Genomic DNA, 13,643 nt, shown 5'->3' with positions numbered 1-13,643 from the left:
GCAACTCAAACTGCCTTGCTATGGGTTCCATCCCATAGTGGAATACCAGGGAATGAGCGCGCAGACGCCGCTGCCAAGGATGCTACCGTAAACCCAGACATCGAACTCTTGAAACAATTGGAGATGGACCTTAGGAGGACAACGTACCGGGAACTCCTTAGACAGTGGCAAGAGTGCTGGTCTCAGTTAAACCACAAACTCTCCCGAATAAAACCGACCATCCAGAGACCTATTTACCACAATTTCCGACGTCAAGAAGAAGTTAGTCTCTCACGTCTACGAATGGGACACACCCTTCTCACCCATGCACATCTCTTCAGCAAAGAACCACCACCACTATGTCCTCAATGTGCAGTTGACCTCACCGTGGGCCACATTATGTTGGAGTGTCCCACCTACGCTCTCCTCGTCGGTCATTTGGAGTTGCCAACAACCTCCAGGAAGCCCTAAATTCTAATGACTCCGCCACACTTACTGCCACAGTCCAGTACCTTAAAGTGACCGCCCTCATCAATAAACTGTAAAAAATAATAATGTAGTTTTAAGGTGCTAAAAACAAAGGTTGATGTACCTCCAAATAAATCGTCACTTATAATTGCACAAGAGGTTTGTATTTTACCGAGTAAATTTGGGTTGTTAAGGTAATGAAAATTTGTTGCCTAGCAATTAGACGAGAAAAACTGTCAACTAATAAAAATGCGACACCGAAGGTGGAGCATTTTTAGGTTGACAGTTTTTCGAGTTCAATTGCTAAAAGGAAACAGATTTGAATTGCAGCAACCCAAATTTACTCGGTTTAAATGCAAACCTCGAGTGTAATTCGGCAGGACAAATTAACGAACAAGAAATTCACCAAACTAGTCAATTATTGACAGACGTCAAACTAGTCATATGGGAAAGGATAATGCGATAATTGGTGCGAAAATGAATAAGTGAAAAACCACTAGTGCATTTGTCGCTGGAAAAGTTGCAGGTAACTTTTGCCGCTGTCAAAGTGACAATTGCACTGCGGCTTATGCGATTTTTTATACATGAGTTGAATTGTCACTTATAATTGCACAAGAGGTTTGTATTTTACCGAGTAAATTTGGGTTGTTTAGGTAATGAAAATCTGTTGCCTAGCAATTAGACGAGAAAAACTGTCAACTAATAAAAATGCGACACCGAAGGAGGAGCATTTTTAGGTTGACAGTTTTTAGAGTTCAATTGCTAAAAGGCAACAGATTTGAATTGCAACAACACAAATTTACTCGGTTTAAATACAAACCTCGAGTGTAATTCGGCAGGACAATTTAACGAACAAGAAATTCACCAAACTAATCAATTATTGACAGACGTCATCTAGTCATATGGGACAGGATAATACGATATTTGGTTCGAAAATGAATAAGTGAAAAAACCACTAGTGCATTTGTCGCTGGAAAAGTTGCAGGTAACTTTTGCCGCCGTCAAAGTGACAATTGCACTGCGGCTTATGCGATTTTTTATACATGAGTTGAATTGTCAATAAAAAAAATAGATGACAATGATAGCAATGCTTCCGACCTCCGTTCTCCACTATCCTTGCAGAATGTAATTAAACTCACAAGTAATTGTTTTTTGTGGCTAAAATTATCATTACAAATTTTAAAGTGTAATGGGCCAAACCTGTCAGTAACACTGACAATTTTGGGAGGTTTGATACAGTAAATGCAATACTTTTCTGGTATACCACTATTGTATTTTATTGTTACATAGATTCCTATGTATATACATCCACATTCAAAATTATCAACATCAATGCTTACATATTAATTTTTCTCGTAATACATCCTACAATTAAAATTACAAAATCATGTAACTACATTTTACCCATTATTAAGAATTAATTTCTTACTTAATAGAAACTGCAATATGAAAATATGCACACTTGTACACAGTTTAAGATGGAGGCGGTGGTGGAGGGGCAGACAACAAGCTGCTCATGTCTATTCCTGGTGGAGGCGGTGGCGCTAAGCTAGCGCTGGGAGGTGCCGGTGGCCAAACAAACTGAGTGCTTTGCCACTGTTGCATTGAAGTAACAGTAGTAGTAGCGGTTGAAGCGCCAGGAGGTGGAGGCTGATTATTTGTAGCCATCCAACTCATTCCTATCTGAGGAGGACTCGATGCACCAGGTGGCGGAGGGGGTGGCATTATACCAGGAGGTCCCGGCTGCCAGGTTAAGTTAGCGGCTGTAGCCCATGGGGCAGCACTCATTCCATTAATGGTGGAATGTAGGATATGTGATTGGATAGTAGGAGGGGGTGGCATGAGGGGTCTCGGTTGCATTTGCTGTTCAAACAGATTTATACCGGTTGTTATTTTTCTTGTCGTAGTTGAAGTGGTACTGCTCGTAGTTGTTTGTGGTGGAGGACCTTCACCTAATTCTGCCATCAGTGACATGTATTCTTCATCTATTTTTGCTTTATCTCCTGTAACTGGTGGGCCGCCTTGACCCGGTCTCTTTTGTCTACAATCTCTGGCAATATGTCCTGCAGCACCACAACTGGAGCACACTATATTGTTGGTCACATTGGGCTTATCTGGACACTAAAAATAGAAAAATTTGTTAATTCCCAATGTGATTAATACAATTAACTTCCAACATTAAATATTTCTCTACCTTAGGATACATAATTACTGAATTATATTTCAGAATACTCTTAGACCAAGTTTAGTAGGTGACAAAAATACCGAACAAATCTTGGAGCAAAATTATGTTTAAAAAATTTCTGGTCACCAGTGGCGTATCAAACTTATTTTTTAAATGGAACAGTCCATATTTTATTGCAGATTTGAAGAGTACTTATTTTTGAATTTTTGAATAAGGGTACTAACATGTTATATCATTGAAAAGAGACAAAAAATCTCTATAAAATGAGCCTAATGAAAAACATCTGAATGCTGCCTTATTATGGGAAATAAAATGTTAAACAACTTTTATATAGAAAAACTTTGTGTGTATTGTGTGCTGCCTACTAATTTGAATTTTTGATGCAACATTGCGGCTGGGCTCCTTGTCTTTGTCGCCACTGTCTATAAAGTCACTGTAACTAACCCTACTTTGACATCAATAATCAAGTTACTGTTTTCATAGCAGACGCAGATTTATCATTTAAAACAAATTCATTCAAACATTTAGTTTGCTTTGGAAATTCTGATAACATATTCACGATCTCCAAAAACAAGTGCCCATGGATGTGGGAACAGTCCATTTCCGACCGTTTAAACAAAATTTTTTGAGCTAATATATTTTGACAATTTGTTGAGACCTTATACGTGTTGAGTCGAGTGTATTAATTTGTTGTATTATAATATTGTATAATTTGTGTACAATAATAAAAAGATGGATCAAGGAGTCTTTCTTGAACAAGCACCAACAATGGGGTCATTATCAACGTCGACTGCGCTTTTGCCGTAATTTAAATATTTGTTAACTTCACATCATGAAAAAATTTAAAAAAACAAAATTGGGTCTTTTAGCAATGAATGTTGCAGGAAACTACTGTTTTGGTCTTCGGCAACGCAACATCGCCTTTTTGTTTTGCAAAGTTGAAAATGGAACTGACACGCACCGGTCCCAATACGGGATTGAAACGTTGCGCAGCTTGCGAAATACAAAGGCGATTTTGCGTTGACCAAGACTCATAGTCCCTCGCTCAGCTACGAGGTGGCGCATGGATCGAAGTATGTTCTCAGGATTAAGCTTAAAGGCGTCATATCATACCCAAAGAGGGTATATGCGTACGTAAATCACTTACGACCGCGATGTCGCGGGTTCGAACTAGAGCGCGTGCGGTTTTTACCATACGTTCATTAAATCTATGCGACAACCTTTTGTATTAATTATTTTAATTAAAAGGGACGATGTCACAATGGAAAACATACTACAGATGACTTAAATTATACGACTAGATATGCGGCTGAGTCGCCTCTAACTGTAGGCGGAGTTAGAGGCGACGGGAAAGGTTTTAGCTTTAAAAACTTAGGTTTTTTCATTATAATCTATTGGATAGGTACCGCATGACCCAATAAGACTGTTCCTCGGCCATATCTCGAGAACCGTTCATCATATGACTTAAGGGGTAAAAGAATTATTGGGTAAATCGGTCATGAAGAATCGCTGGAAAATATTTTCAAGTTCGAAAAATGACCAACAGAGGGCGTAACTGCCATCGACAAATACCCGAGATACGTAAAAAGTAAATTTAAGATACAATTTAGGCATTTTTATTAATTAATTAATTAATCTCATTTTCCCAATATTTGAGGTTAGGAACGCGATTTTGAAAAACGGTTTTCACTGGCCTCTTTGGATGTTATTTGGCTACTTTTCATAAAGAAATAGTCGTATCATTCCATTTGATTTTTTTAGGATTTTGGGTCATAGTGTCAAAACTAGCCCCCTGGCGGAAAAGGATTCAACTAAATTAACTATATTTTGGTTGATTCTTATTGCCCAAGGAATGCTCTTGTCAATCATACAAAATTTGTTAAAATCGGTCAATCGGTTAGAAGTTAAAGTAGGTGAATTGAACGCTGCACACCAGAGTTTTTGTTTTTATGAAAATGATAGATAAACTGGTTTTCTTTAAAAATGTGAAAAAACAATGTTTAGTTTATTATGCGAAATTTAAAGAAAATGCAATTTTAAAATTGAAGATGGCAGTTACGCCCTCTGTTGGTCATTTTTCGAACTTGAAAATATTTCCCCTCGACCTACTCAATAAATTTTTTTACCCCTAAGTCATATGACGAACGGTTCTCGAGATATGGTCGAGGAACAGTCTTATTGGGTCACCCGGTACATTCAATGGCGAAAATTGGCTTCGAATTATTCTCTATCCGATTCAACACACGCCGTTAAAATCGATAGAAAAACGTAAAAAAACATCGTTAAAACACATTCCGGAATCGTAAGTATTCACTTTTTACGCATTTCCGCATCTCTCGGCACAACAGAAGTTTTTTGTTTAACACGAGGTTTAACACTTCTGTACCCCGTTTTGAATTTCGGCACAATGCACGGTTTCATCATATTTTCTTAAAGGAGCGTTTGTTTGCAAATCAGCCATGACAATTGGCAGAGAACATTCCTCGACTCATGCGCCGTACGTGACGACTTTGGCGCGTAGCGAACTCACTTCTCACATAGGAAACAGGCTCGAGTTTCCAGACCTGTGTATACGACCGTGGACCTGATTAATTAAAATCAAAAATGACATTTTTTAAACATATTGTTTAAGGAACAAGTTTTATAACAATTGAAAATATGTAAGTATAAAACGAAACTAGTAATTTACACCGATCTGTTTAAATGTTGAGGTGAATTTTTCATTTGTAGCAGAGATGGGAATTGCCATAGACCAGTTTCGAGTATTCTGCCGGCTACTCCGAATTAGGTTTTCCTGCAGTTTTCCTAATTCGTAAGGTAAATAACGGAGTAGTTTAAGAACAACTTAAGACCTTCTACAGGGGCACCTCTAAAAAGCATTATGCGGGTCACTCTGTAATTGGACGCAAGCCTGTTGAGGTGAGAGCCCAGAACAAGAGAGGGATAATAAATAAATAAATCCTGTAACACAATAATCGCTATTTCATGGCGAATACTATGATAAAGGGTTGCCTCCGAAAAATTTGACCGGAACGACAGATGGCAGAGCTTTAAAAAGCGAAATTTCGTACGTTAAAAGCGGGCCTGCTTGCTATGTAACTGTATTTAAGAAATGAGGATAACGATTGCATAGTAAATACCGAGCAACAGGTATTAATAGATTTTAGGAAAATAATTCATCGTTAAAATCAACCACAAAGGCGCCAGATTCGCCCAAAAACACTTTTCAACATTTTTATCGCGATGTGACAATAGATAACGATACGTGGTAGCACGAAAAAATACCCCGTTCTGTAAAGACGATTTTTAATTCGTGTCAAAGTTTAACACAAGAAGAATCGCATTTGACGGCTAGTCGAATTTTTTCCATAGAATTAGAATACGACCCTGACCATTAAAAAAGAAAGACGAGAGTCGGGAAATGACGATACCGTTACAGTTACCGTACGCCGGCGTAATGAAATGCGTCGTCCTAAACCGTCAGATTCAGATCAATGAACTTCGCGTTTATTTTATTACAAAGTGTCGTAAAATTGTCTCCAGTTTTCCTAAAATTGACTTAACACGGTCGTAATAATAAATTAATCGCCGATTTGTGAACTTGATTGATTAAAATCGTAACGGATCTGAACAATTTGGCGTGGATGCGCACGCGAACCTCGGCCATATTTGTGGAGGGAATTTCAAATGACAATGGACGAATTTCGATTAGAAGACACCCCTAATTCAATAATACACAAACAATTAATTAATATACCTTTGGGAATAAACCTGAATGACGAGTTTGAGACTTATGAGGAATTCGATCAGTTACTAAAGGAATCGGCCCATCGGCATTACTTACAGTTTTGGAAAAGAGACTGCCGAACAGTAGAAGGAGCAAAAAAGAAAACCGACAGATACATTAATCCGAACATTAAGTATTATCAACTGAAATATTCTTGCGTTCAAGGCGGACGAGTCTTTAGAAGAAAGAATAAGTCTTTGTAATGTCCCACTAAATTAAAAGCGCACAGTTAATAAATTTACTTACAGGGAAGAATGCGAAGCCAACTTTTATTTAACAGCAACTCCGGATGGAGAGAAGCTTTTTGTTAAATCGCTAAACAACTTCCACAATCATGAGGTGTCTGAGGTAAGTAGTATCTGATAGTTCTGCCATTACTTTACGAATCTTTTTTTAGGAGTCGTACATTAAATATTTTAATGGCGATAGATACAAAAGAGTTAGGAAAAAAGAGAAAATTGAACCAGGACTTGAATATCCAGCAACATGTACGCATTTAATAAGAATTAACTCGCAGATAATAATAAATCATTTTAGATTCTGCACAATCGGAAAGTGAAGATACGAATACCAATTCCGACAATACAATGATAACCAACCCTTTTCTTATGGATAACAATCCGTCACTTGTAGAACAGCTGGATCATTACACAAATACAAATCAATTTAGGGAGTCCGACGGAATAGACGAATTTTTAAAATACATCTCTTCGGAAATCAGACAAATACAAAGTCCTAAAGTTATAAAGTGTCTCAAACGAAAATTTATAGCTTTAGTACAAGAAGCGCAAGATGAAGACGAATCGGTTTAAAAATACTTTGTACAAAATAAAACTTTTATAAAAACATACCAGCCACGATTTGTGATCAGTTGCACCGCAATTATTGCACCTTAAACCTTCATTTTCGCGCAATGTTCCATTCAATTGTGCCAACTCTCGTAACTGCATACGACGTAAGTCGTTCTGGCTCTCGGGTACTTCAACGCCTTGACGAATGACTTCCTTAATCTACAAATCGATTTTAGTACAATTCGAAGAATAAAAATGAATGTTACCTTTTCTACAGCTTTCTTCACGTTCTCTGGATTGGTAGCTGTGATGTAGGCATGCAATGGTTCGTCTTCTCCCGGTAATGGTTGTCCGTCCTTGCGGCCCACTTTCCCCTCCTTGACACTACCTTTACCACGTATGATGATCTTCGCACCAGTTTCTTTTTCCATTGCTAAAAGATGTCGATATTAAAGTTTGTAGATGAATAGATGACCCTCACTTTTTAAAGTATTTCCTCTTGGTCCAATTAACAATCCGACAAAGTTGATTTCGGGATGCTCTTCTTGGGGAATCATAACTTTATCACTCACCCTGATTACAGGCGGCCGACTAGAAGCAAGAATAACCACAATAAACCTTTTTACACTAAAAGTTCATATACAACAAAGTACCCCAGTATCAAATAGCCATAAATCTTTTAAGAGACACAATTATATAAGAAATCCAGTTCGAAGAGTTGAAGCCTGTCTGACTTTTGGAGCTTATCTATCCACTCATTCGTGCCAGCAACAAAATGAAATGAAAACATCTGTGCGTTTCCAACTTAGCACATTAAAAGGAACAAGTAGGCAAATATCCAGGCCGAGTACACTCTGATAATGACCAAGTTTTTCCATCTTTGGGCTTTTGCTGGCCAATGGTGAAGTTTTGAAACGGGGATATGTTTTTTTTATTGCAATTGTAACAAATCTTGCGATAGGAATGAGAAATGCTGCAGTGGTTGCAGTTAATTTTTGCATTCCTCTTTCTCTATACAGTAGACTCTCAGTAATCCGGCAGACATCGGACCGGATTACTGGAAGTTGATGAACATTTAAAACGCACAAAACAAGTGTTTCATTGTACCAAAACAACTAATCAAAGGTATTTTAGAATAAAAAATGACACATTAAAAAATTATCTCTAAGAAATAATATTTCTATAGTGTAGTACCAAATTAAAAAAATGAAAAATAAACCCAGTTTTAATAAATAATAACGTGTCTAAATTTGAAACCCACACCACGCCCGTCAAAGTGCGCCGGACTATTAGAGAGACTACTGTATTAATAAACTGTAATGAGATTTAAAGACAGTATGATCCTGTACATTTTGGTGTCGTTTCTGATATTACAAAAAATTATCATGTCACAATATAATTTTTAGTATGAGAAACGATACAACGCATAACTTAAATCTCTTTTGTCATATAAATAAACTAAGGGGCCAGTTTTTTTTGTTTCAGTCAATTTATCAAATAGATAACCTCTTATGTGAATACATTAATTACTTTATCGAAATTCGAGCTTAAAGGCAAGTGTTAAAAATTCCATATAATTTAATACATCCTCAATAAAAAATTACCAGCATAAGAAGTGAAATAAAGCTAAATAAAACTACAAACATGGCCATGCTTATAACTTCGTGAAATTTTTCTGTCTATGGAACCAAATCGTTATCATACCCCCTCCCCCCCAAACATCCACTGTTGTGGCCAGAAAACGTATATCTTCACTGCATCTTTGTTGTAAAAAAACGCGGTAATTGGTTTTTTAAAAAATTATTTCGTAAACTATTTCGAGTATAAAAATGAAACAAACCTATCTCAGGTGACAGCGAAACTAATATTCAGACTCATTTTAAAACGCATTTTAAAACGGCTTCAAATAAAATCAGGTGCCAAATTATTGACAGAACAGCTTACTAACTCAAACCAGATATTTAAAAAAAAACGTCTTTGACAGTCTTACATCCTATATGCCTAATGCACAGTAAGAGCTGATTATGTTTGGAGTTTTTAAATACTTTTCTTAATATTGTATTTGAAAGCGCAAATACTTTTAGAAGTATTTAGTATTGAAATACTTTTGGAATGTATTTAAATGCTTCTGGAGTATTTAAATGTTATTTGAAGAATGTAAACAAAAATTGGGTCATCAGAGCCGAAAGGTATTTTTTTTAATCTGAAGTCATTTTAAGTCCGAATGGTAATTTCTTTTCATTCAGTATAATTAAAACCTGGCCAGAAAACTATAAAGTTACATTTTCTATTAAATTGACCTTGGTGACTTGATTATATCTCGAGGAAAAAAACAATTTTTTTGAAAAAACGTTTTCAGACTGTTTTTCGCAAATAACTCTAAAAGTAAGTATTGTATCGAAAAAAGTATTCTTAGCAAAAATATAGCTCATAAAAAAACAAACAAAATGGTTTATATATGAAGTCTGTAGACTCAGTAGAAGCAAAGTTGTAGCTCATGAAAAGTAGGTTCTCATTCGTCAAATTCCAAATCGAGTACTTCAACGTGAAATAACCAAAAAATGAAGCACTTACAAGAAATTTACAAGAATAAAAAATGTAGCTTTTGCTTTTCTGAACACTTTTTTTGTTTTTCTGTAAAACAAAAATTGGTTAAGATATGGCTGTTCAAAGTTTGCATACACTTAATTTGAATAATCTTATAGCTTTTAAAAAAACCTACAAAATGGTTTTTTAAAGCACTTCGTAGCTTAAAAATTACCTAACCGATTTATGAGTAAAAAACCAATCACATAGATACATCAAAACGCGTGTAGTTAGCATTGTAAGATACACACAATATGCTATTAAGGCACAGACATACTTTCATTTCTTCGCAAGGGTTGTTTTTTATAAGGGTAGAAATTTTATGTGGTAAAAAATAAAAATAGCAAAGAAATCTAAATTTAATGTTACTGTATAATTAAGTAAGATGATTTGAATCAATTATCCGCTTTAATTTACAATTATACGATTTTTTTCTAATAGGGGGTAGTTTTTTCCCCTAAAAAATAAAAAGCAACCTTGGGCTCAAGTTCAACTTTGAAGTGGAGGGTAAGTAGAACCTAAGTCCAAATTTTCATGGGATTCGGTGGAAACTCGGAAAATTACACAGTATCGCCGTATTCCAGGTTCATTTACTGTCAAGTCAAAAAAGTAATCGTAAACGATTTACAAAAAGCGCATTTTCCCTTGCATTCATTTCCCACTTGTAAAGATGCATATCTGCAATCCATTTTTGACGTGGTACTCAATTTCAGTTTATAAGAAGAATCCTACCCACGACTTATAAATTAAGATGGACTGCTGATCAAACAGTTGCATAGGGGTAGAAAAATGGCCCTAGCATGGGCGCCGCCATGATGTGCACATTTTAGTTATTTCCTAGGGGAATTTTCCTAGTGCTCCAGTTTTGAGACTATTGCAGCCTTGGAAAATGACATGTGTCACAATAATGTATTTAGAAAACGTGAGGTTAATGTTGGGTTAATGCTTGTTTATTAGTTGATTTGAATTTCGCGCCAAGTGAGTGCACATCATGGCGGCCTCCATGTAGGTGTCATTTGTTAATTCAGCATTAGAAGTCTATCTTAATTTATAAGTTCGTGATCCTACCCTACATACAAAATTTCATTTAAATATCTTAACAAATAAGAAAATTGGATTGCGCAAATACAAAAGTTCATCATGCATAACTGGACCCGGACAGACAGACGGCGATACAACATTATAAACGATCTCGAGGATAAATGGCAAAGGTGTAAAATTATGGTATACGAAAAAAATAGATTTTTTCTTAAGCGAAACAGAAAAAATTCCTTTCTTGATGCAAGCCTTGACATCATAACGAACCAAATCGCGGAAAAAGTAGAACAATAGCTCTTAAGATAAAGAACTAGTAGCGACAGGACGGGCAAATTGGCCACAATAGCACATTTTTTTAATTTTTGTGGAAATGCGCTAAAAATGATGACCAAAAAAATGAAGACCTGTCAATTTTTCTTCGTTTGTTGGGTTGCATCATGCAAAAAAGGTATAGTTACAAATTTTGATCGCGCCATCCCCAAAATGCCACCAAACAGTCAAACACAAAATGTCCACCCAGCAAATATATATATAGCATATACATACTTATAATCAACAGGTGGTTTAAATTCTGGATTAATTGTCTGCATTCGTAAAACCAAATTGTGACGCTCCTCTTCAAGTCGCCGTCTTGTTCGAAACTCTCTTGTATTCAAACGTTTCCCATCGCTACTGTATATAGGCTCTGGAGAAGGTGATCTGCACAAACAGAAGGAACACACTAATAACAATTGAACAACATTTCCTATGCTTCACCACTACACTTATCAAAATGAACGCTATGTAGTTAATAAATTTGATTAACTGTGATGTAGCATTAGGAATTTCTAAAAAATCAAAAATTAATTTTGTACAACTAGCAACTAATTTCTAAATATGGTTTTCAATTTTTTTGAGAAATCCTCCTGAAAGGATTATTTCTTAAAATGATCAATTTTTTAACCGCAAGCTATAGAAGAAAATTAATTATGTAGTTATGAGCTGTAATAAAAAGTTGATTGATTATTATTTTTTTATGCTGAAATGAAATAGTTTGTAATTTGATATTGACACTTATACTAAAAACCAATTTCTAAAATCGTAAATTTATGAAGATACCTGAAAACGTATCAACAAACATTTTTTTGAAACCTTTAGAAATTGTTTTGTGTAGTAAAATTAAGTAACAAAAGCAAATGGGTCTTTTTAAATTAATTAACAGGTTGCGTTACATTTGTTACAACATAGGTAAATTTTAGACACACACGTCAAATTTATTCAACTTAAGAATACTAACGCCCTGTTAATCAGATTAAAGGCAAATAATCATTGCACAACTGTAGCGTTCTTAATAAAAATGACTTGTACCCCGTGGAGACTTCATACAAAGGAATAAGTAACCCTAACTCACTCTCCGAGTATGAAGAGTTAAAGTACGTAGGTACTTATATAGTTCTTTTTATAATGTAGCTAGATGGCATTGGCAAACGTGATAAAGAAGAATATACAAAGATTACATAAAAGAAAATGACAGTGTTGCCCGTGCACACTTTTAGATTGTCTTGCTATTAATTTAGAAAACAGGACTGACATTCCTTATATGATGATAAATTTCAAACGGACTAAACCGCCAACAACTCTTCTGAACAGAGGGTTCACATTTTGATCATTGTTGAAATGACCAGATTGTAAATTTTAAGCAAACCAAATGAATTAATATGGTCATCACACGAGTGATGCCTAGGTATCCAAAATGTCTATGCTTGTGAGTTATGACGCAACATCACTTCTGGCGACGATATTAAAATGTGAGAGCCTTCTTTAATGCAGAATCAAGTGATATCATGATTATTTGCCCAATTTTTAAACAGTCTTATTACTAAATCTTATGTTTAATAATAATTAAAATGCTTGTGACTGTTTTATAGATGCCAAACCACTGGTGATGTTCAGCTGTCTGGCAAGCAAGCAAAGGAACTGCACCTTTCTTCAGGATTCGGTGAGATCCCTAGGTCGCCTGAACGAAGTTTTCGGCTGACTTCCTCTATCTGGAGTTGAACTGTAATGAAACGGGTTAGGATAGGGCAAACGCCCATATGTTAGAAATCGCATATTCAAAATATTTCACAATTAATTATATCATACAATACCAATAAATTGAAAAAAATCGAATTTCTATTCTTCCGTAAAAGTGAAGAAGTTACTTTTGCCGTGGCTAACATGTCATGCAATAAAAATGCAAAATTCACATACTAAAGCACTGTTAAACACATTACTTTTTGTTGTTTGTTATACATGATAATCAGAATATTCTATTTAATCATAGAATAATCTACCATACCGTCCATTAGCATGTGTATGTTACTCCTCGATTTGGAGTACACTGTACAAAGGGAACTCGAGAAAACTAAAATCAAAAAGATGAAAAAACCTACTCATAAACAAGACACTTTAAAGATTAAGTTTCCCCATTAGAGTGAAGGATTTGCTCGTTGCAATTTGTTTTGGATAAACTATTGACGAAATTCTTGTAGTCCAGCAACTATAATGACAATTTAAAAATGATGACTATTAACAGAGAGCGAAATGAGTGTACCAACATGGATAACTGTTATTTTGTAGCATGCAATAATCGCTGATGCAGTTTGACCAATTAGGTTGATAATATAATTTATTTTCCTGGCTAATTATTTATAATTAATAGGAATTTTGTTAATTAAGCCCAAAAAAAAAAAAAACCATAATCAAACCGTAAAGTGATATACATAATTGAATTCAACATAAAAAGGTCTTCAACTTTGGCTACAAAGATTCTGAGTTCGAATCCCAG

General features: G+C 35.5%; 2 protein-coding genes across 2 annotated transcripts; one reads left to right on the top strand and one right to left on the bottom strand.

Annotated features, from left to right (window-relative positions):
* Positions 1-1,708: 1,708 nt before the first annotated feature.
* LOC116182259 (splicing factor 1-like) lies at positions 1,709-13,548 on the bottom strand (the record flags this gene model as incomplete). Its single annotated transcript, XM_031502780.1, is given in 6 exon segments — positions 1,709-2,568; positions 7,271-7,429; positions 7,477-7,643; positions 7,692-7,801; positions 11,381-11,533; positions 12,797-13,548. Coding segments are annotated over 6 exon segments (1,350 nt in total). The 3' UTR covers positions 1,709-1,920.
* LOC116182260 lies at positions 6,077-7,276 on the top strand. Its single transcript, XM_031502781.1, has 4 exons — positions 6,077-6,618; positions 6,668-6,767; positions 6,817-6,907; positions 6,957-7,276. Exons 1-4 carry the CDS (start codon positions 6,320-6,322, stop codon positions 7,229-7,231), a joined length of 765 nt encoding a protein of 254 aa, XP_031358641.1. The 5' UTR covers positions 6,077-6,319; the 3' UTR covers positions 7,232-7,276.
* Positions 13,549-13,643: the final 95 nt, after the last annotated feature.

The sequence above is a fragment of the Photinus pyralis genome, unplaced genomic scaffold (genome assembly GCF_008802855.1).
Source record: "Photinus pyralis isolate 1611_PpyrPB1 unplaced genomic scaffold, Ppyr1.3 Ppyr1.4_unclustered_Scaffold4453, whole genome shotgun sequence".
NCBI lineage: Eukaryota > Metazoa > Arthropoda > Insecta > Coleoptera > Lampyridae > Photinus > Photinus pyralis.
This window is presented reverse-complemented; position numbering and strand designations above follow the sequence as displayed.

What these genes read in the sequence shown, in the direction of transcription:
- LOC116182260 (XM_031502781.1), top strand. Translation starts at nt 6,320, where the DNA reads ATGACAATGGACGAATTTCGATTAGAAGACACCCCTAATTCAATAATA. An exon ending in AGAAGAAAGAATAAGTCTTT is followed by an intron (nt 6,619 to 6,667) that starts GTAATGTCCCAC and finishes ATTTACTTACAG; the next exon opens with GGAAGAATGCGAAGCCAACT. An exon ending in ACTTGAATATCCAGCAACAT is followed by an intron (nt 6,908 to 6,956) that starts GTACGCATTTAA and finishes AAATCATTTTAG; the next exon opens with ATTCTGCACAATCGGAAAGT.